At 38.8% G+C, this 24,625-nt stretch overlaps 1 protein-coding gene across 2 annotated transcripts in view; it reads left to right on the top strand.

Moving 5' to 3' along the window:
• Nucleotides 1-24,625, top strand: part of GRM3 (glutamate metabotropic receptor 3) — a 204,377-nt gene that overhangs the window by 170,548 nt on the left and 9,204 nt on the right. For both annotated transcript variants that reach the window (XM_045826932.1, XM_045826931.1), the window contains exons 4-5: nucleotides 8,986-10,052; nucleotides 20,028-20,202. In XM_045826932.1, coding sequence (XP_045682888.1) covers nucleotides 8,986-10,052; nucleotides 20,028-20,202 — 1,242 coding nt within the window. The remainder of the gene's footprint in view (nucleotides 1-8,985; nucleotides 10,053-20,027; nucleotides 20,203-24,625) is intronic.

Below are 24,625 nucleotides of genomic sequence, written 5' to 3'. Positions count from 1 at the left end.
ATTCCCTCTCCCGTCTATATCTTACTTCTCCACTCCCCTATAAACTCCCAAATCAACTTCTTGAACTCAAATCTATGTCTTGAGGTTTGCTTCTGGGATAGCCCAGCTAAAGATGCAGCATTATTCATAAAGGCTACAGACTTAAAGAGAGAAAAAAAAATGTCCATAACAGAAACAGGACTAAAAAAAAAGATGACACATCCATGTAATAAAATACTATGCATCAGTAAAAATGAACCAGCTATAGCTTCTCATCAGTACTGGAATGAATCTCACCAGAGTTAATTTTGAGCATAATATATTAGTACAAAAATAATGCATATTTATGATTATATTAATATAAAGTTCAATATCAATAAAACTGGTTGGTACTAACAGGTATGAAGGTGGTTATCTTTGGGGAGGATGGAAGGGTTAATAAGAACAGGGACAAGGGAACTGATCATGTTCCATTTTTAACATCTGTAATGTTACATGAGTATGTACGTATCATAAAAAGTCACTTATTTTTATCCTTTTTCTGTGTATGTATTTCAATTAAAAGTTTTTAAATATCTAGAGTTCATCATAGAGAATGTGAGAAAAAGCAGCAGGTTATGTAACGGGGGGCAGGAGTTGGGAAGAGAGGGTAGAAGATGGTGCAGAAGCAGCATTAGCTCACATTAAGGAGGGTCCCTAACCAAAGATCCAGTGGCCGCCATGACACTTCCAGCTACAATAAATAAAGTAGGCAAAGCAGGGCCCCAAGCCTTACCCCTGAATTGGGGGGGGGGGGGCGGTGGAGGGAATCAGAATTTCACTTTTTCTCACTACTGTTTTTGTCAGTGCCTTGCCCCTATGTTCATCATTCTGAGAGTAAATTGTTCCTTTCAGAGCTGCCTCGAGTGCTGAAAGTTTCAGCAATAATATGTAGAATCTACATAGGGAAACAAATAAAATGTATAATGAAGCACTAGATAAATTAGCCAAAGCTAAATTTTCAGAACTAAAGAGAGTTCTTTTCAGAAGTCATAATGCTGGGTTTTGTTTTGTTTTTAAGCCATGCTCTTTGAATAGCTTTTCTCAAATACTCACTTTCACTCTGTACCTTTGCTAATTATCAAGCATTTCTCATAGGTGAGACTCAGAATCCAAGGCACTACTAGGTTGTCCTTTGCCCCAGTTGTTGGTAAATAACTGTGGAAATGCACCAGCAATTGTGATCCTAATTGGTAGGTAAATTAATAGCCAAGGATCCATTCTTATTCTTTTATCTCTCTCTGCTGTATGATGTTTATAAAAAATTTTGTTTGTTCTAATCAAAGGATTTTGATGTCTTTACCTCTTGACCTCTAAAAGATCTGTTGAGAGAGATGCCATTTTCTGTCTCCTCATTTATGTCTTTATTCCAATTCATCAATGTAGTTCATAGAAACCTCAGCAAGGGCCTGGTTGCAAATTCCTGGTTGGAGCCATATTGCTGTTCATAGCTTTTGCAATCTTCATTAGTATTTGTGAATGTGAACCCAGGCAGTGGCAGTTACATTCCCATTACTGAAAGGCTGTTAACAATCCCATTATTGTCTTACCTTAACTGGACTTCTGTCTTAGAGGGAAAAAAATAAAGAGCCAATTTAATTTTCTCTTGCTATTGACCTGTGATATCTGTAAGGCATAGTCTCACCTCATCTCTACCAAGTGGGCCCTAGGAAGGCTGGTCATCTAGATATTACATTTCTCAAATAAATCCATTTGAAACTGGGGTCAGAACATACTGGATAATGAGGTAAATTGAGAAACCGTCCATCTGACTTGAAGCCACATCAGGCTCCTTCTGAAAAGCAGGGACCTGATTTTGAGGAACCAGTATAATGAGGGGCTTGAAATTAGATTCTGCAGAAGGTTATAAGTCCTTTTGAAAAAAAATTCCACCATCTTTCCAGTTCTTTCTTCTCCCTTTAGTTTGGGTTTTTCATGCTGCTGCAACAACCAAGGGTGAAGTAGTTTGTTTTTTCCATCTCACATGATACTCGCTCCCTTGGTGAGACTCAACCCAAGAAATGGGAACTCCCCAGGGTTTCCTTAGTCTGAGGAAAAACTGATCTCCAAAGAACCATGGTGCCAGTTCACTGGACTGTAACTATTTCCCAGGTGAGCCATTTGACTTACAGGTAACTCTGCATATATTGGGAATGGAACAGGATCAAGCCCCTAGGGCTTCGAGCTTCTCTGCCACTTGAAGTCACTCCAGCAGCGCCTGAGAAAAAGCTTGGCTTTCCTTCCTGCCTCACCACTACCCAGCCCAGTCATACTTGAAATAACCATTCCAAAACAGCCTCATTCTCACATGTGGAATATCTGACAGACACAGTTTACCGTTCTCTTCTAGGTTCTCCTGATTGTTTCTCACTCTAGTTCAGACACAGCAGCCATGTATTCCCATGCTGAAGACCAGGGCACTCCCACTGACGATGGATCTCCATTTAGAATTTATAATGCACTTATTTGAAGTATTACTTTAATGTGTCTTATGCATCTAAACGATTTAGACACTATACCATACTTCGATAGATAATTAACAAAACAAATTTAGTTAAAGGTAAACTTACATTAAAAATCACAATTCTACCAAAAGTACTCTGTTCACCATCCACTTATCAAGCACTTGCTGTATTTGCAGCAATCTGTTTTCATAATTTCCTTTGCAAACTGTTCTGCCTGACCTCGCTCAATTATTCCTAACATTCTTAAACTTTATATTTTTTTTACTTCTAACAAAATAGTACAAATACGTAATTTTTACATGAATTCAACAAGCTTGTAAAAAAGAGCAACAGGCTCTCGCTTCGCCCTTTCTTAAGCAAAGTGCATCCACTTTGACTCTTTTGATAATGTTCTCCCTCTATTTTCTCGTTCTGTCCTTCTGGAACTCCTCTGGATTGAATGTTAAAGTTTCACAGAATATTCTCTAATTTTCTCATTTTATTTTCTATTTTCCATCTTAGCATTTTGTCAAACTGAGAATTTTCTCAAATTTATCTTTCAATCCCTATAGTGAACTTTTCTTTCTCCTACTTCATTTCCAAAAGTTCATCCTTGTTCTCTGAATGCTCCTTTTTGAACATATACTGCTCTCGTCTCTCTGAGCACACCACTGTTCTGAAGCTTTTGTTTTGCTACCTGTGTTGTCTCTAATTACTTCAGGTTTCTTTCTCTGGTTGCTTCAGTCACTCTCTTTCAGGTTGGAAGGTTATTTAAATGTCTGGTAATCCTTAATTGTCAATTTATGTTTTCCTTTTTCATTATTATGTTTTGAGTAAGTAATACATTCACATGCTTCAAATGCAAAAAGTATATAAAAGAATTCAGTAAAATTTTTTCTCCCAATTTTGCCATGAATCTGCTCATTTCCCATCTCTTGCTCATTGGTAACTACTACTCTTGGGTATTCTTCCAGAATTCCCTTATGCACATAAAAGAAAAAATGATAGATTCTTCTATTTTTCCAATTTACATAAAAGATAACATATTAAATGCTATATTAAATGTACTGTACTATATCTCACTTTTTTACACATAACAATGTGACTTTTAGATTTTTTCATAGCTTTATGATATGCAGCACATAGACTGTTTCCTCATTTTTCATAGCTTTATAGTATTCCATTTTATTCATTACTGATTATTTCTAATTTTTTTCTATTATCAATAACTCACAACATGGTAAAATAATAAACAACATGGTAAAAACCTCATTTCATACATATGCAGGTATATTTTTAGGCTACATTCCACAAACTGGAGTTGTAAAGTCAAGTTTAATGCATTTGTAATTTTGAAAAATTTTGTCCAGTTTCCCTTCATTGAAAGCATAGCATCTTACCTACCTACCAGCAATGAGGGGGACATTTAACCTCATGAAAGTCTCATTACCAAAACACATGTACAAATACTAAATAGCTTTCTTCTGTGTATTAGTTTTATATCACCTTTGTAAAAATCATCACAAACTTAGTCACTTAAATCAACATTGATTTACTATCTAACTCTTCTGGAGGTTATATTCAAATGGATCCCAAATTGACCACACTGGGCACCATATACAAAATTCTAGCAAGGTTTGGACCTATTTATGGATATCTCATATATATGCATTGGCTTTTCCATGTATTCATCAGTCAGTATCATGTAGCTTTAATGATTGCAGCTTTGTAACATATATCATTAATGTCTGGTTAGTGTGAGTGCCCCCTCATTGCTCTTGTTGTACCTGGCTAGCCTCACTGATTTATTTTTCCAGATGAGTTTTGGGAACAACTGCTTTAGGTTTTTTGTTATTGTTGATATTTTTATTGAAATTTATTATTTATATATTATTACTACTAAAATCACTAAGAGAGAATTGAATCCTATCTAAGAACATGATATGTCTTTTCATTTCTTCTAGCATTCTTTTCTGTCTTTCATCAGTGTTCATATAGGTCTTTCACATATTTTTGTTAAATTTATCCTGAGTTTTTTCATTGCCCTTATGCTGTTTGAGTGGAGTATTTGCATTCTGATTATAATTTGTATGTAAACTACTTTTCCAGTATATCTTAGCAAATCTCTTAGCAATTCATTATATCAACAAAAGCAATTGATGATAACTGTACCCCCAATCCCCAAACATAAGAGAAGAAAAAAACCTTGCAGGATTAGTACCTTAGAATGACAGGATTAATTAATACATTTTATTTGTGTTTGGAATAGTCTAGCCTCAAATTTTAATTTTGTAGTATTGTTATTATGTAATGCTAAGTCATACAAAGAATATTCTTAACACAAACAATTTATGAAGCACAATAAAAAAAACTCTTCTATGAAAACCACTCCGTCCAAACAAGATACAGAATATAATGAATCGGTATCCATCTTTGTGGTCTTCCTTAAGCCATCTCTCTGTGTCCATCTCCTATGCAATATCCTGAATTTTGTCGTCATTATTCATTTTTTTTCAAGTACATCACTTTGTTTATGATTTGTTTAGTTTTGTTCACCTTAGAACTTTATACAAGTAGAATCATAGAGTCTTTTCACATAATATTGTTCCTAAAACACATTCACCTTCTTTTCTATAACTTTTGTTAGTTTAATTTCACAATATAAAATTCTGAATAATCCACAAAATGATTTTTGAATACTGTTGGAAATTGAAGTTGTTTCCCCTCTTTTACACAGTACTAACAACAGTCATTTATGTGTTTTTGGTACACATGTGCAAAAATTTGTTATGCATAGGGTATATGCATAACAATGTGATTTCTGGGTCATAAATATGCAAATATTTAATTATAATACCAAATTGTATGCTCTAAACTGCTGTGTATGAGTTCCCTTGGTTCTGTTTCAGGAATGTGCAAACTTTTTATGGAACGTGTGATATAGTAAATATTTTAGGGCTATACAATCCTACTGCAAATGCTCAACTCTTGTAGTAGAAAAGTAGCCATAGGTAATGTGTTAACAGTAAGGCTATGTTCCAGTAAAACTTCATTTGCAAAATAAGCAACAGGCAGATTTTGGCCCATTCGACATCGTTTTCCAACTCTTTATATTCACATTTTTATACTTTTAATAGCAAATCACAAATATTTAATAGCCAGTATTTTAGCAAAAAAAGAGAAAGATCAAGAAAATGTGACAAAATGTTAACACTTAACTCTAGGTGATTTCAATGCTATCATGTCCAAATACTTGTCTTTCATCATTTCTGTAGGTTTGAAATTTTTCAAAATGAAAAGATATGGAGGAAAAAAACTAATAAAAGAGTCTCACTATATTTTGCCCTTCTGTTTTAAAATAGCTTCATAATAAATTGTGTCAATATCATGTAAAAGAGCCAAAGCTAAGGTCCTTACTTAGGATCTTCAAAAAATTTATTAATGCTCAATATTTTCAAACAATTAAGAAAAAATGCCAATTGAAACATTATTATTATATTTTCAGGAGTAGGAATTAATATCAGAATTATTTTATTATATTGAACTAACTTTGTTTATTCTATGCTTAGAAAAACTGCATTAAAATTTAGGGGTCCCTTTTATATGTTACAAATAAGTAAGATGTTCAATATTTTAACATATTTTATATCAGGTGTAACAACCTCAGATGTGTTATTAACTTTGTTATTCTTAACCAGGCAACCAGAATCCCCCAATACTCAGTTGGTGATATTAGATGATTTCCAGAAAAGGTTTATAAAAGGAATACTTCACATCTGAGGTGTTTATGCTGTTATTTAGCTCACATACCAACAGTCTCATCAATAACCCTTCTCCAGCTCAGAACACCCAAAGCAATCAGTTTTTTTTTTTTTTAATTTGGAGAACTCTTTTTTTTTTAAGATTTTATTTATTTATTTTTAGAGAGGGAAGGGAGGGAGGTACAGAGAGAGAGAGAAACATCAATGTGGGGTTGCTGGGGGTCATGGCCTGCAACCCAGGCATGTACCCTGACTGGGAATCAAACCTGCGACACTTTGGTTCGCAGCCTGCGCTCAATCCACTGAGCTATGCCAGCCAGGGCACAATCAGTTTTCTTACCTGTTAAATATATTACTTTTTAAAAAATATATATTACTTTTAAGGGATACATTCAAGAATAGCTGTGAAACATTTCAATGAAAGATAGAAAACATACTTCTTTCACAAATACTTTCCTGAAAATCTAATCACATCAACTAAACATTGGTGGAGATTGCTTATGTAGAGTAAAATAATAACACATCTGAAGGTCTTACACTTGATGTAAAGTATGTTCAAATATTCGACATTTTACTTATTTGTAACATGCAAAGAGTCCATAAAACTTTAATGAAAATTTTGCAAACATAGACTAAATAAATTTAGTTTTGCATGACATCAGAATTCTGATGTTGACTCCTACTCCTGAAAATATAGCAATAATGTTTTAACTGCCATGTTCACTCGTCCTAGCAGATATTAAAGCACAGTGACAAGCTGGTGTAGCTGTAGAAAGATCATCCCAAGGTGTAAATAGATCAAGAGAAACAGCAAATAACAGAGAACTGAACATCATGCAATTTAATATTTGGCAAGTGTCATAAATGAGAAAATGATCAATTTAATTAGTATTTTTATATTGCTTTACAATTTTCATTTATATTATAATTTACAGATTAAGGAACAGAGTTGAAAAGTTTAATTTGCCTAAGGACATATGACTATTAAAAGACACAGATGAGAATCACACACAATTCATTAAACCCAAAGCCATGAGCTCATCCACTACATCATTCTGTCTCACTATGAGCTTGAGTATAGACACACACATGTGATGGGTTTGGTGAATTTGACAGAAAGCTAGGTGAAGGTTAGTAAAGACAAATGGCAGGTGAGATAACAAGATTGCTAGGAAAAAAATCATAAGTGAGGAATAAATGTGGCATATTGGACTACATTTACTAATAGACCTTATACGGGGTCTAGAATATTACTATAAACCACCCAACCCAGCCCTCTAGGGACACCTATGGGTCCTAAGCAGCAGAGGGCTATTTGGTAAAATGTGAAGTTTAATTTCACCAAGAACCCAAGTAACTCATTGAGGGATGCATTTCCTCCATAAAATTACTGGACCCAAGAAGAGTACAATGTTCCCACTTGGTGAAACAATATGAGCCCCAGAAATGGTGGATCAGAGCTCAGGGGAGGCCACAGAGACAGCAAATACCTGTGGTGGAAGAAATTGCAGTGCCCTCCAAATTCCACTTTCTCATGTCACAGTAGGGTCGTGGTCGGGCACATTAGAAATAGGTATACCTGCCTCACATTCTCCTTCTTTTTCCCCTGGATAGACACCAATGGAGAAGAGGCTCTAGAAATGGGTACAGCTTCAACATACAAGGAACCTGGGTTCCTGAATCACCATATGGAAGAGAGACACCCACTGATATGGGCCTTAGATTGCTGCATGACACAGACATAAAATTCCATTGTGTTTGAGTCATTAAAAATTTGGGGTCTATTTATCGATACAGGCAAGGCTACTCTGACTAATACAATTTGTCTGCACATCATGTCATAAGCGGCACTCTTCCACATCCACAGAAAGAGTATAGTTTGGCAGTGCGAAATAGCATGTGCACAGTAGTTCAGAGTAGGTAACGTAAAACCGGTGATCACAGGGGCAGCAGATATTGGCAAGAGAGACATAAAGAGCAGCAGCTAGAACAGAAGAAACATCGATGCCTAGAGAGCTGCTGCTTCAGAACTCACAGAGAGCTGTAAGAAAGGGGCAGGGTCGGGAGCAGATCATTTGACTGAGGGCTACTGGCCCTCTACTGTTAGGAACAAACTGTAAAACATAGTTACTACCTTCTTCATACTGTTGGTGCCCTAACAATATTCACGCGGACAGGAGCGTGTGTCCATAGACACATGTGCAGTGAGAATGAACACACTCCAAACATGACAGTGTTAGTGTTCCCATTGATTCACCTAAACCATTTAAGAGAAGCAGACCATACAGTCATAATGATTTTTTCATTTTGAAGAAAAATTTTATTAATTGTATATTTTCATGAAGATATTTAAGTGGCTGTACATAAGTAAATATGTAATGAGATACAAAGTCCTGTCCAATTCCTATTGTGAAACCTTTCAAGAAATGCATATTTACAAAAAACAGAGAACAGTGCTCCTGCTACACAATGAGCTCCTTGGAAGGCTCGTGCTGCACTGTGCTCATGGTCATTGCTGGCACTTGGCACACAGGAGGCACCAAGGAACATTCAGTAGAGGAATTTATGAATGTGTAAGTACTCAAGTAGCTTTTGATGTGTAAATTCAATGGTAATTGTTACATTGTTTTGGCCTTGGAATCCCCATTCCCTATTATTACAGTTCTGCTAAGTGTATGACAAAGTAATTGACTCATTATGCCTAAGACACCTAAACAACATTCTTTTTCTTTTCTTTCTTTCTTTCACTCTACATGTCACAGCTCCCTTCAACCCAAATCAAGATGCAGATAGCATTGTCAAGTTTGACGCTTTTGGAGATGGAATGGGACGATACAACGTGTTCAATTTCCAGCACGTGGGTGGCAAGTATTCCTATTTGAAGGTGGGTCACTGGGCAGAAACCTTATCACTAGACGTCGACTCTATCCACTGGTCTCGGAACTCAGTCCCCACTTCCCAGTGCAGTGACCCCTGTGCCCCCAACGAAATGAAGAATATGCAACCAGGGGATGTCTGCTGCTGGATCTGCATCCCCTGCGAGCCCTACGAATACCTGGCTGATGAGTTTACATGTATGGGCTGTGGCCTCGGGCAGTGGCCCACTGCAGACTTATCTGGCTGCTTTGATCTCCCTGAGGACTACATCAGGTGGGAAGATGCCTGGGCCATTGGTCCAGTCACCATTGCCTGCCTGGGTTTTGCGTGCACATGCGTGGTTGTGACTGTTTTTATCAAGCACAACAACACACCCTTGGTCAAAGCCTCAGGCCGAGAGCTCTGCTACATCTTGTTGTTTGGGGTTGGTCTATCCTATTGCATGACATTTTTCTTCATTGCCAAGCCGTCACCAGTCATCTGCGCATTGCGCCGACTGGGACTGGGGACATCCTTTGCTATCTGTTACTCAGCCCTGCTGACCAAAACAAACTGCATTGCCCGCATCTTCGATGGGGTAAAGAATGGCGCTCAGAGGCCAAAATTCATCAGCCCAAGTTCTCAGGTTTTCATCTGCCTGGGTCTGATACTGGTGCAAATTGTGGTGGTGTCTGTGTGGCTCATCCTGGAGGCTCCAGGTACCAGGCGGTACACCATTCCAGAGAAGCGGGAAACGGTCATCTTAAAATGCAACGTCAGAGATGCCAGCATGCTGATCTCACTCACCTACGATGTGGTCCTGGTGATCTTATGCACTGTGTATGCCTTCAAAACGCGGAAGTGCCCAGAAAATTTCAATGAAGCCAAGTTCATTGGTTTTACCATGTATACCACATGCATCATCTGGCTGGCCTTTCTCCCTATATTTTATGTGACATCAAGTGACTACAGAGTAAGTTTTTGAATGCTTTCTTCTTTTCCTTCTTTTTTTATCCTGCCAATGTTTTGTTTTGAAGGATTTAAAATGACTCCTTTCATTTCAGCTCAGCAGCTAGGTAGGTAATTACTAATGTTATGATGAACCACCATATTATATATGGAAATTAATTCACAGTGTCCTAAAAGCATTTAATTAGTGCCTACTATGTGCAAAGCATTGTGCTAGGCACAGAGTGAAAGATAAATGTAAATGCATGGTCATTCAAACAAAATATAATCTAGTGGGAGAAAATGTAATACATACACATACCCCTAAAACTTTTAATTAAATTTAGAAAATGAATGATAAGAAAATAAGACTTAAACCACTAAAAGCCTTGAGACTACTTCAAATGAGAAACAAGAGGACCTGGCTACCACAGATGGATATATAAGTTAAAATGGGTTTATAACATTAAGCCAGGATCAGTTTAAAGATCTAAAAATTTTCACTCAAGCTTCAAATAAGCACCATTATTTCTCTAAAACACATTAAAATACAATGTTAGTTTGTTATACCTTTTCTGTAATTTTAGTTCCTGTAGACATAAGGAGTATATATATTCCTTGAACTAGTTATAGTTTTTACTGTATATATCCAAGTAACCTAATTAAGTCATCATTCATATAGTCTTTAGTAATATATAGTTCACAATTTCTGGGTTTCAATATAATTACCATCTTCTCTGAAAGAAATATCATCACTCCATCATAATGTCTCAAATTGTTGAAACCATCTATCAGTTGCTTTACACTTATAATTCTGATTTTAATATATTCCAATAAGTAAATATAAGAATTTTTTTCTCTTGAGGCAATTGGATTTTATTCTCTAGACTTCTCAAGTTGTCACAGATGACAGTTTTTCAGAAGCATAATGGTTTCCCTATTGCACCTTGGTTTCACAAAATGAAGTCCTCTGCAGGCTGTTAACTGTCCCCAAATCTTCTGTTTATCAGCAATCCCTACATCACCAAAATCTTGGAACATTGCAGCTCCAAAAATGACAAAACTCTTTAAAGGATGAGATCAAGAGACTGGGAATACTAATGTATCTAGTCTACTAAATTCACAGCCATGTGACTGAAACCTGTGGACTACATTGAAGCAAGAGCAAGAAAATTAAAGAACATAAGTTCAATGCTGGAGTAATGTCAGGATTTTTAAGACTAACTGTTTAAAAATTTGCAAATTATCAGAAAAGAAAACAGAATTGAAACAGCAAAATCAAAGGTCAGATTATGTGAGCCACAGGGGAGTATGAAGCTTTAGAGTGTGGGTTAAGATAGAGGGTCATGCTTCTTACACTGTAATGTCCCCATTTTCATCTTTTGTCTTCAGGTGCACATCACAGCTCTAGATCTCTAAGGATTTTTTTTTAAGTTCTTAGGAAACCACACTTAGCAGACATGATTTGGGTTATTGGGACTACAAAATAGTTACAATATTAATTATTTTATCCTGGATATATGAAACTTAATTCTCAAAAAGAATACTATTGACAAACAGAGCAGAAAACACTCCTGAGAATAAACAAATAGCATTATAAAAATGTAATGTTATTGAATGAATTAACATTTATTTCTAAAACACACACAAAAATGACTCTTTTCCTTTAACCTGATGGCAATGTAGATAAACTGATTAAATGGAATTACCTGAAGATACCAGAAGTTTCACCACATGGCAGAAGCCCTTAGGCCAACGGGGCAGAAGTTGCTGGGTTGAGTGTTTTAAGTTCCACACTAACTAAGGCAATCCAGTCACAGTGAAGTCATCAGTGGCCTCAGTTCTTCCTTACAAATAATGCCAATCCTAAATGTTCAAAGGAAATGAGAAGGTAGACTGGAGCCTCCAACACAGTGGTTTTCAAGTTGGGCTACACGTTGAATCAACTGTGTGCTTTAAAAATATATATATTGCTACCTGAGGCACATCCCGAGAGGTTCCGATTTAGTGGTTTAGTTGGCTGATCTGCAGGCTAGACATCAGGCTTTCTCAAGGCCTCCCAAGTGGCCCTCATTTGCAGCCAAGACTGAAAACCTCTGCTCTAATGAATCACCAGGTCTTATGGTTGCACAGATGTCTTCAGTTTGGCCTGCACTATTTTGAAATTCTTTGAAATATTTTTCAAAGTTAGAAAATTGAGAAATGTTATGTAAATGTCCAGATTCTTGGCTTCTCTTATCAAAGTAATACAAGTAAACTCAATTCCTACGTGCAATGATGAGCCGGGTCTGAGTAGTGTCTACACCTCAAGCCAGGGCACTGTCAGTCCTGTGGCCCTCACCCCCACCAGTCTGCGAATTCTTACACCCGGCTCTCTTCCCTTATGAATCTGCACAGACCCTGTAGATGTTGGAACTTAAGACTTTTGTTATGGATATTCCAGAATGAGATTTTAAATTTCCCAGAGAGAAACCCTGTGGCTCAGATAGAAGCAGCAGCATTAGAAAAGTACCACCCAATAATTTGAAGGCAGCTACAAGGAATTTGGGCATCAAACAGTCAGCAGGGTTTATGACTCAGTACTTTGCCACCTATTGTGAGTTATAAATAAATATAAAGCATGATTCCAATCTTCAAAAATCATATATCCCAGCTGGGAAAAACATAACAAGCATGAAAGAACTCAAGATTAACACAGAAGAGTTTATAATTAAATTGGTGATACAATCTCTTAAATGCCTACAGGTTTCAGAGAAAAATTGCATCAGTAAGAGCTTGGTCTTTCCAGGAATACTCCTTGAAGAGGTGGGATTTCACCCTGTACTTTGGTGAGCAAGTGCAGTTGCAGTAGTTGGAGAGTATAGGGCATGCAGGGAATAGTCTTGAGGTGAGACAGAAATGGGCCAAGCAGAACCCAGTGATACTGGCCATACTCAAGTGGAAAAATGGGTTCGGGGGATCTAGTGAGAAACTAATGAGAATTGGCAACTTGGTCAGATTATACCAGGCAGAGGAATTCATCTACATAGTCTTTAAGGGCTTTGAGTTCTTGCATTTTAAATTTTTTTCTTGTTTTCCTTTGTTGGTTGTTTGCTCAAGCAAAAAGTGACAAGATGTAAAGGGTAAGAGGAAAAGAAAGGGAAGAAACTTTCCTGATCAACTCTGAGATCTTACTCTGCTAGATGCTTTGCATACGTGAGCTAGTCACTGATCCTCATCAGCACCCTGGAAAGCAAATTTTATTATCCACTGAGAAGAGTAAACAAACTCAGAGGATAATTAATTTCCCAGGTGGCTCAGGTAAGGAAATAGTAGGACATGTTTTTCAGACCTAAATGCATTTCTTTCACATTACACCACAAGCTTATCTATCCTTGATATGGAAGCTGGATTTAGAAGAGCAGAGTCTAGAATGACCAGGGCTAATTGAAGCTAGTATAGGCATCCAAGGCAAAGCAAGCAAGAACTTGGGCAAAAATCTGAAAATTGAAGGGATCTTTCAGAACAATCCAGGCCATCTTTTTCTGTGTTACAAGGAAACTATCCCAAAGAGTGTAAGAATCTAACTGAGTCACCAGGGATCTAACACACAGTTTAAATGGTATAAATAAAAACGAGGCCATGTTTGGTTGGAAGTTACCCATAAAATAAATAATTAATAGTAACTACTGAGTGTTTTGTTCATTCATGCCTTTCAAATATATTTGAGCACTCATTATGGGCCTTGAAGATACAAAGTGTCAACACAGAGAAGTCCTCCTCTTTTATAACTTACAAGGCTGTAAGTGTTTGGGAAGAAGAGGCAGAGAGTAAATAATGAATAAATAAGAAATGCAGGTTAAGTCATACAGGGGTAAGTACTATGATGGAAGGAAGAGAAGGCTTTGCTACTGCAGAGCTTTGCCAACTTTAATGTGCACATAACTTACCTGGAGATCTTGATTCAGTAAGAAGGGATGAGGCCCAAGAGTCTGGATTTCTAGCAAGCTCTCAGATGATGGAGACACTGCTAAACAAAGGACTGTCCTTTGGATATCAAGATGCTGGATTGTTACTGGGCTTGGGACATTTAAAGCACTTTACCTACAGTAGGCAGAGATTTCAGAAGTGATTCCAGAATTTTGACAAGGTCCAAATACTGATTTTCCCATGTTGACTACTTTAAAAATATACTGAATCTCAAATTCTTTTTTATAAAAGTGAAGGGGTTAAGCAAAAAATAATAATAATAACTCATAGACGTAGACAACAGTATGGTAATTACCAGAGGGAAAGGGGAGTAGGGGGAGGTAGAGGAAGGTAAAAAGGGATAGATGGCGATGAAAGAAAACTTGATTGGCGTGGTGAACACAAAATACAGTGTACAGATGATATATTAGAATATTATGGAATTATACACCTGAAACTTATGTAATTTTATTAACCAATGTCACCCCAAAAATTCAATTAAAAAGAACAAATAAGTAGTGCCTGTTTCATAATACTCCACTAAAGACTGGGAAAGAGCCAGGCATGGGAATTCTATGTGCTAGACAGAAGAAATAGCAAGTACAAACATGTCTAGGTAAAAATGTCGTAGAAAATAAGGGTGTATATGGCCACAGTTTAATGAACAAATAGAAGAGCGATTTTATATGAGAGGTAGGCAGGGGAACTAAATCATGTTGGACTTTATAGGCTACTGCAAAAAGAACAGATTTTATTCTATATGAAAAAAGAAACCATTGAAAGATTTTAAGCAGAAGAGCTTGATAATCTCACATTTGGTGATCTCATATTTTAGAAAAAAGAAATGAAGCTTCTAAAGACAGTGTCTATGTGACAGGAAGCAAAGGCAGCAGCGGGGAGACTGGTTAGGTGGCTGTGCTCCAGTCAGAGCTGACGGTAGGATGCTAACAGTGGACAGGGAGCCTGCCAAGAGCTGTGAAGGGTTTTGACCCATCTTGCCATCTCACAAGTTAGCCTGCCGCCATTTCAGGGTTGCCCATAGAAGACTGGAGACTCCTGATTCATAGACAAAGGACTCTATTACTCACAGCTGTCACTGTAACCAAAGGGTCAGCACTTTTGTAGGTTCCCCAAGTCCCAGTTTCTACCAGGCGATGCAAGCGGGCTAGGGGACACCTGCATAGGCAGTGATCGGGACAGGATCAGTGTCACTAATTTTTCTTCTTGCCTTAAATTGAACATGTCACAGCACAGCATGGTTGCCGAGCCTGTCCTCAATGAAAATGTTGGTCCTGTGTTCATCATGGGTCTCTAGTATGAAGCTTATTTTTTTAAATATTGCAATAAAATATTTGTCATGATTACAGCGTTTTTGGTGCCCCCATAGATCTGCACTTCAAGCAAGTGCCTCATTTGGCTCATTCTAGCCTCAGTCCTGCCTTCCCCCTAGCAGGTCTGGCTCGAATGCTGACTTGGCTGTCACCAACAGAGCAAAAAATTAGAGTTCTTTCCCCCCACCAAAGTCTCCCAGCGTACTGGGTCTGGTGCGTATGGACTTCAGCCACCCTGGGGAATGGGGAGACCTTGGTCCTATCCTTAAGCATCTTTCTCCTCAAAGCAGCTGAAATTAGAGTGGAGAGTCAGGAAGATTCAGACTGTATGGGAGAGAGAGCAGTCCTGTGCCAGTAAGCAAGGCACACAGGCTTTCAGTTTAGGCAGCAACTACTCATGGCTCAGCCACAGGAAGGTCTGCTGTTTCTGAGCACCAAAATCTGTAACGTGGATAGCAAGATCAACATGACTGCCACTATTCATTTCAATTTTGAGGACCCCTGGACTCCATGGCCAGAGCCAGATGCCTTCTGCCTGGGCGCATGCTACGTGCCCTTCAGCTGACATGGGCTTGACTTGCACAGCAGCAATTTTTTAAAGGAGCCCATCTTAATCCAGGGCATTTGCTATCTCATCAGTATAACATCTCTTAGGGTCTTGCCCAGAGTAAAGAAAGGGCTAGGGAAGTTTTCCAGTGGGGCAGCTGATTGCAAGGGTTTATCTAGATTCCTCTGCACCAGTTTCTCATTCTTTAGTGCACCGCCTTTGTCAGCATTTCAAACCTAATCCAGGTCAGTAAGAGCCCAAATACTAGTCAGTGCTTTATTTACGGTTTCTCGATGTATTTTTCTGTCTCAGAAAAATCTCGCAGAGAGCACCAAATCTTTTTCGCAGCCAGGTTCTGCTGCAAAAAACTGAGACCTTGTCATCTTGCAATGGATCTAAATTTGGCATGAGAGACCTCAGCGGGGGATGAGCCCGAAGAGAGCTCAGCTGTTGTCAGTCTGCCTTAATAAGCATTATGCACCCTGCCCCCTCATCTCCCAAAGGGAACCAGCCAAAGTTCAAATAATTCACCTGGTTTCTGCCTCCTCTGAAAGTCCCTCTTTTGATGCTCAGTGTAGGTGCATGTCTCTGCAACTGTTATGTGAAAGGAAGCACAACTTTCTGCCTACCTAGGAAAACTTGCAGTGCTAGTTGTTAGATTGGGCAGACCTAAATTAGATTGGGAAGGAAATTCACCCTAGTCTACTCCCACCCTCAAGGAGAGGGAACAAAAACACAACAGCTCTAGCAGAAACCACCTTCTGTTTCTCAGCCCCTGGCCCCCTCCCCAATTGCTCCTCATTAATAGGCAATAAAGCAGATCACTATTTATTGCTTGGTTAGCCATTCAACTTGGTCAACATGTTTGCTACCGATTTCCATTCTGGTGCTGAGGATAGAGCAATGGATGAAAATGCTCACAACTGTGGTAGGCCTATGAGGTTTTGTGTTCTTAGGTAACATACAGTCTTACTATCATTTCCAGTGGGACATTTAAATGCTTAATCCTATGTAGTTATCAAAGCCATATCTTAACTTACCATTAAAAATCATTTTCCCCTAGGGTCTGGTCTGCCTCTGGCTGAGAGCTTGTAGTGGTTCCCTCCTTTCTTCTGCTCACCCTCCCCAGTCTACCAGTTGATATTTCCCTCTCAGCCCTGGTTAAAGAGGAATAAGGAAGAAGTGGGACTGTTCTTATGTGGCTGGCCAGCTTTATGATCTCTAAGTCCACAGTGGTTAAAGACACATCCTCAGAATACCTGGAAGGGGGTTAAAGGGTGTTTTCCTGTGATCTTCGCAAGTTTCCCACCATCCCCTTTCTCCTGCAGATCCTTGAGTGAGTTGGCTGGCAATTAATTCTCTAGTCTGAGTTCCCTCTTGTGGCCCTAGGCTCAGCCCCAGCACACCAGCTCTGCACATGGCCTCCAATTTCTCCCTGTGCAGAGCTCCAGGCTCCTCCTCCTGAGCCCAGGCCTACCCGTGGTGGCTGTTTACAGTGTGGCTCAAGTTCTTGTCCACGAATACCACTCCCATGTCCTTTGGTTTACTAAATTCTTACAGTGAAGGAGCAAGTCCCTGTGCTCTGCTCCAAAGGTAATTAGCTTTTCTCACCTTTTAGATTTCTATGACAGGAATCAGGCCCTGAGCCAGAGGGCATCCTCCTCCTGCAGAAAAACTTCAAACTTTCTGTGAATGGCCAGAAATCTCTAAATCCTCCCTAGCATTTACATGATGAACTAGGCACAACCCACCCACCCCATCCCCCGCCAATGGTTTGAAGGGTATAGGACACACAGCACAGCTTTTTTCAATATATTTCCCTCATAAAAGCCTCTTCTCCTCTGTCCTTGTAAAGTCTTACAGAAACATTTCAGAAAAGATTTCCTTAAAAATGTGTACATTTGAACTTATTTCACGCTCACTCTGATATCTGTCATCTCTCATATTAGCTCCACAGCCAAAACCAAGGGAGAAAGAGGACAGTTTTACTATCATAATGTACATGTATAATACATATATACATATATATACACACATCACACACATATATATGTAAATAAGTTATGCCAGGAATTGGACTTACTGTAAATAACAGATATGATTTATCAAGGCTTTCATATCATGGATGGTAGAGTCTCTTCTAAGAAGTTGACAAGAGAAAAGAGCTTGCAACTTAGGGCCAAGTTGGAGGACACTGGACTGGTTAAGGGAGACAAGTGCTTTAAAATACTAAATATGTTTTGAGCACTTAAAGCAGAGATGTCAAACTCATTTTCACCAGGGGCCACATCAACCTCACAGTTGCCTTCAAAGGGCCGAATGTAATTTTAGGACTGTATAAATGTAACAACTCCTTAATAGTTAAGCGAAAGCTCAGGGCTGCGGTCGGGTAGAAACAAGGTGCCAGGCGGGATAAAACAAGGTGGAGGGCCAGATTCGGCCCATGGGCCTTGTGTTTGTCACCTGTGATTTAAAGTAAAACTAGCCCTGGCCATTGAGGCTTGGTTGGTTGGAGTGTCTTCCCATAACAGAAAGGTTTTCAGGTTCGATTCCCAGTTAGGGCACATAACCAAGTTGCATGTTCCATCCCTGGTCCAGGAGAGAACTATCCCCATCCGGGTACATGCAGAAGGCAGTAAATCAATGTTTCTCTCTTGCATCAGTGTTTCCTTCTCTCCCTTCCTTTCTCTTTCTAGAAAGCAATGAAAAAATACCCTAGGGTGAGGGGAAAAATAGATAGATGATAGATAGGTAGATAGATAGATAAATAAGTAGATAGTTAGATAGATAGATAGATAGATAGATAGATAGATAGATAGATAGATAGATAGATAGATAGATAGAAGATAGAAAAACTAGCGTCTGCAGAATTATGCTACAAGTGCAAACTGAATTTTTTCTTTATCAAAAGCAGAATGAAGCCTTCTAAAATTATGTGGCTTCTCCAGTTCACTGTTCAGTCTTCAGCTTTTGTTGATTAAAGAAGAAAGTTGAACACTTAAAGTTATAAGGAATTCTGTTTTCTGGTAATAGCATTGTCTGGGGAAAAAAGAAATCTAAAATTACTCTAGGGTTTACCATAGCTACTCTGAGTAGAAACTTATAGAAGAAATCATTAATTTCCATTTTTCAGCACAAAAAGTGATAAAATATGTAGAATCTAATTTGGGACTTTTCCAAAAAAAATTCTGTGAGAGCTGAAGCCAGGACTAACAATGAGCTCAGAGGTGAAGAGTAACAGCAAGGGAATAAAAAGCAGAGATGATAAAGCCTAGTCCTGAGGTATACTTTCAGGGGAAGCAAAGAGAAAGAAAGTGAAAGTTATGTGTCAGGGATGGGAGTACAGTGAAATTTATATGTCAGGGCTAGAGAACAAAAAACATTAAGCAGTGAGTATCTGATGTATCAAAATTCCAGAGAGATGACAATGAAGTAATTAAAAGAATAGGTTCCCCAGAAGAAAGTTGATAGTGTCCTCCAATATTGACTAGGAAAACCAGGATCTAATAGGCAGAGTTCCCAGCATGAGAGTTAGGAAAATGTAAAAAGCCTGGACTTGTTCCTAATATAGTGAACCTCAAACAAGCCAAACTGACTGATACCATCAGCAATCTGATCAGTTCATCATTGAAGATTGGCATTTTACTATTTAAGGTTCTGAATTCACTGATTGTGCAGAGGTGTCTTTAAAAAAAAAATCATCACCAAAGGATATGCACTTATTGATTTTAAACAGAGAGGAGGGGAGAGAGAGAAAAAAAAGCATAAATTGGTTGCCTCCCATACATGTCCAGACTGGGGATTGAACCTGCAGCCTTGTGGTATACAGGATGATGCTCCAACCAACTGAGCCACCCACCCAGGACTGCAGAAATATCTTTATACAAATATAAAGAAGAAAACAAACAAAACATGAAAATCAATGGAAGTCTTGGCAAGCATTCAGGAGCACCCAACATAAATAGTGTTTGCTTACAAATCCTAAGCACCATTTCCACAAACATCTCAAACTTGGAAGATCCAATATAATTGCTGCATTGGTCTGTCTATAATAAGAACAGAAATGTGGATGATTTGGGGTTTTTTAATTTGTTCTTTTTTTCAGTGCTCTCTTTAGCTGACCTCCTGATAGAATTTGCAGCCAGACACTTAACTAGGCAACTTATTCTTGTAGGTGCAGACGACAACCATGTGCATATCCGTTAGCCTAAGCGGCTTCGTGGTCCTGGGCTGTCTGTTTGCACCCAAGGTGCACATCGTCCTGTTTCAGCCCCAGAAGAATGTGGTTACACACAGACTACACCTCAACAGGTTCAGCGTCAGCGGAAGTGGGACCACGTATTCTCAGTGTAAGTATGGAACTTGGCCCTGACCCCTTCACACGTAGCATTGTAGTAGGGAGCAGGCTGGGAGGGGAAGGAGTGGACATAGAGAGGAACAGACAGCATGTGTTCATCCCCATGAACAATCTCAATTTAATTTAAATAAGTACTGGTTCAAGCACTATGCACCAGGTACTGTGCTAGGTGTGAGGGATACAGAGATGCGCGGAAGAGTGAAAGGTCCTGCTTGACAGCACCCTATCCAGCAGGGAAGACAGACATTAAATCTGGAACAGCGAGGAGGTTTTTGAGCATGTTGTAGGGTCAGAGAGTCTGCTTTCTGGTCCTGACTCTGCAGTCAGCTCAATAGGTAGCTGTGAGCATGTTACTTATTGTTCCCTGCCTCAGTTTACTCATTGTCCTAGAGGGGTGGACTAGACTGGGCTTTGTAAAGTATGTTCTGTGTCACATAAATACTGAAGTTGCTTCACGAGAAATTAAAAGAGGGAGATAATCAAAAAAGATTAAAAAATGCTACGTCCTAAATACCCCTTAGAAGTTCAAAGCACCTCTTTTAACCTGAGCCTGTTAAGTTTTGAGAATCTCTACATCAAATAAACCTTTATAACTTTGTTATTGGCAGAGTCTCTTAAAAGTATCTGATAATAGTTAAACCAACTAACATCCCATGGACTGCACCTTGGAAAATGTTGTGATAGATTTTCCTCTATTTCAATGCCACAATGTTTTTTCAGCTGAGAAGGCCCTTTGAACTTAAAGCTTACCAGGATAACTCCCCAAAATTCTCCTCTGACTGGCCTGCAATATCTGAAACACAGATATAGAAAAGTATTTGTTTAATTCTTCAGCATCCTCTACAGCACAACTGTCCCTAAAAGGGACAACCTTTGAAGCCATTTTTCAGCTCACCTGTGATATGAAGTAGGAGGAATTCACTGACAGAAGGATGAGGGGGAAGGGAGAGTGGTATCAGGGGAGGAGGAAGGACTAGAGTGACAGAGACAAATGACTACTTCACAATTTTGCCTCAAGTCAATTAGAAAGGATACTTCAAAATAGCTCAGCATCACAGAGTGAGCAATCACATTAGTGCCCCAGTTTCTCTGACGAATTATAAAATTGAAGAGGGCAGCCCTTCCCCCAGAAAACAAAGGGAAGACTGATGACTGGTACGTGTTCAGTGATGCACCCGAGGACACTGGTCCTTGGTTGAGAGCTGCTATTGGGACATTTTCAACTCAATACAGAAAGTTGAAACACGTTTCCTGTGTTTTCAACTTAATTTCCAGGTATCACATGGTTGAGTATCAGAATATGGCAAAACTTGTGATTTCTCTTGGATCCTCAAGAAACCTGCTTATTTCTTAAGCAAATAAATCTCTTTCCTAGAGGCCCAGCTCTAACAGCTAGCTAGTCCAAACAAGAAAGAAGTGGCAATTACTAAAAATAACACCACCTCCTGACAGGAACTAGCATTTATTGAATGTTTTCTATGTGCTGGGCTTTATGTTAAATACTTCATATATGTATGTGCCTGCTGTATCTCATTCTAAGCTCACAACTCTTCGAGATAAAGAAATCTGCCTGGAGTCACACATATTGAACATGGCAGGACCAAAATTTGAAGTTGGTTTTTCTAATTTCAAAACCCGTGCACCAAACTATTATATCATGCTACCTCACCCAGAATGCAAGCTGGGGAAATTCTCATGAGGCTTACAGGGAAGGTTAGCTGAGCCTGTGTAGCAGATTTACCCCTGGTAAAATAAAAATCTTGCTCAGAGCTCAGAGCTCTTGGTTGTTACTGCAACAATTTAGCAAAATCTGTAAGTCTTCCACAGACATGGCTCAAAATATCATACATCCAAACCTCAGTGATTTAGAAATGGTGGTATTTTTTAATACATACACAGGAATTAATAAATTTCTGAAGGTATAGCAAAGACACTTTACCCCAACCAAGCCTCTCTTCACAATTTCAGAAATATTCAATTACACAAAAACAGTGTACTTTGACTACAGGTGACCTGTTTAAGCTTTACTCAGTATGCTAGTCTGCTAACACCCCAATTGATACTTCAAGGTAGGCATCTACCCAGCCCGTTTTATAACTATTTGCTTACTCAATAAAATTTTAAATAATTTTTTATTTAAAAAGTCTAAATTTAGACCTAATTTTTTCACCAGTTTTTGTCTAATTAATCCAAATTAGTGAAGTGTTATTAAAGTAACAAAGGGAAGTATTTATGTGACATCTTTAGACATTTCAAAGTACATAAGTAACAGATACATTTATCTCTTATTTATAATGTTATATCTTTAATTCAAAAAAGTTTTATATTTGTGGGCTCATTTTATCCCCTGAGTATTAGATATCACAAATTCCATTTTATAGGTGAGAAAATAGAGAAGTCCCACTCAAAGATATAAAATGATTTAAGAGTTGACACTAGCATTCCACAATTGTGATTGATACATATGCTTTCCTTTTAATAAACTGGAAGTATTGTCCTAAAACTCATTCACTAAATACTGGGGCACCTTCGACAAACCCGAATTTTCTAAGCACTTGTGCATGACAGTGGTGAACAGGACAGAATCCCTGATTCTATGAAGCTTAACATCTAGTGCAGTGTTTTTCATCCTGTAGGATATAATCCATTAATGGGTCATGAAATGTATTCAGTATATTTGACCAGCATTTTATAAAAGACAATAAATAAAATATCTTAGAGTACATGATATGTGAGAAGGGAAAGCAGTAGTTCATGATGTCCGCCCCAGAGCTTGCATGTGTGTTCCAGGTGCAGGGGAAACACTCACCGCTGTGAACTGCAGAGGAAGGAGCGCGAACGCCATGCTCCATGAGACCTAGTTCTATGTATGAACGCATTGCTGGCCAACTGTGGTAAAAATTTAAGCAACTGTTTAATACCTCAGTGCCTGGTTCCTCCATTATATATTCAGCTCAATTTATATTCATTTCCCTCCTAAATACTGTGAAGTATGTTGTTTTATAAATCAAGAAGAATCCTTCAACTGCTCTGAATTCATTAGGTAAAACATATGTTTTCCATCACATATGTTCTTCCAGCAAGTATTGTGTGGGTGTTTTATTGTATTAGGTTATTGTTACCAATATTACTGCCAGTTGTCTGATGAACTCCCTCCTGAGGTAAAAACAAACTCCCCTTCCCCACTCAACAGCAATCTATTCTCAAGAGCAAACATCCCCTAAATGTAGTGGCTTGTAACAACCTTTTTATTATCTCTCATGATTCTGTGTGTCAGCAGTTCAGGCAGGACTAGGCCAGGTAGTTCACGTGCCCGTGAGGCCTTGACTGGTGTCCTTCTGTAGTACCAGCTGAGAGTGACCTGGTCTGGTGGGTCCACAGAGCTTTCACTCTTACACTGGACAGTTCGGTGGGGAGGCGCCTCGCCACATGGGATCGCAGAGAGCATGACAGAGCCTGCCCAGATGTAAGGGGACCCCACCTCTCAAAGAATGTGTGGCCATTTTTTGTTTTGAAACAGTCTTCAAGCCCTAAACTAATCAGAATTACACTCTTACCAGGGATGACAGCAACTTGACACACAATCCCATGCAATGCTACAAGTCGCCTAGACTGGAAGGGCAGTCACATTAATTCCCAGTTAATTCTCCGGCAGGAAAGCAGTGGATGGACCATATCACCCTGGAGCCCAGGCGAGCTCTCTGACAGCCCCTATGGTGGCTGACAGCAGCAAGGGTATCAGCGTTGCATTTTTAAAGTTGAGCTGTAGCTCCAGAAAGATAAAAAGCATGATCAAACTCAGAGGCAGCCATGGAGGAAAGAACATGATTAAAGATATCTTGGAAAACTCAACCTTTGAGAAATATTTACATACTGCTGGGTACAAAACAGGGACAATTACAGTTAGGTCCTATTAACCATACACAGTGGGAGTCAGAATGATAAATATAAAGGAAACATGAACTTTTCTCCCTTAAGTGTATGCATGGGCCAATAACTCCCTATATTTATGTACAAAAAATAAAAAATAAAAAACTTTTTGGCCCTGACCAGGGTGGCTCAGCTGGTTGGGTGTCATCCTGCAAAACACAAGGTCATGAGTTCAATTCCTAGTCAGGGCACATGCCTGGGTTGCTGGGTTGGTCCCTGGTTGGGGCACGTACGAGAAACAACCAAACCATGTTTCTCTCTCACATCAGTGTTTCTCTCCCTTTCTCCCTCCCTTCCTCTCTCTCTAGAAAATAAATAAAATTTAAAAGAAAACTGTTTGAAGTAGAGATTCTCAAGCCCTACCGGTAACTATTCTGATTCATGTAGTCTGGGGCAAAAGAAATATGGTTTGTAACAGATACTTCTGCTGGTTCAGTGGAAGTGATCCAAGGAGTACATTTTGAGAAACTCAGTCTAAACTATCC

The sequence above is a fragment of the Phyllostomus hastatus genome, unplaced genomic scaffold, assembly GCF_019186645.2.
Source record: "Phyllostomus hastatus isolate PE091 unplaced genomic scaffold, TTU_PhHast_1.1 phas_scaffold_78, whole genome shotgun sequence".
NCBI classification, from domain to species: domain Eukaryota; kingdom Metazoa; phylum Chordata; class Mammalia; order Chiroptera; family Phyllostomidae; genus Phyllostomus; species Phyllostomus hastatus.
This window is presented reverse-complemented; position numbering and strand designations above follow the sequence as displayed.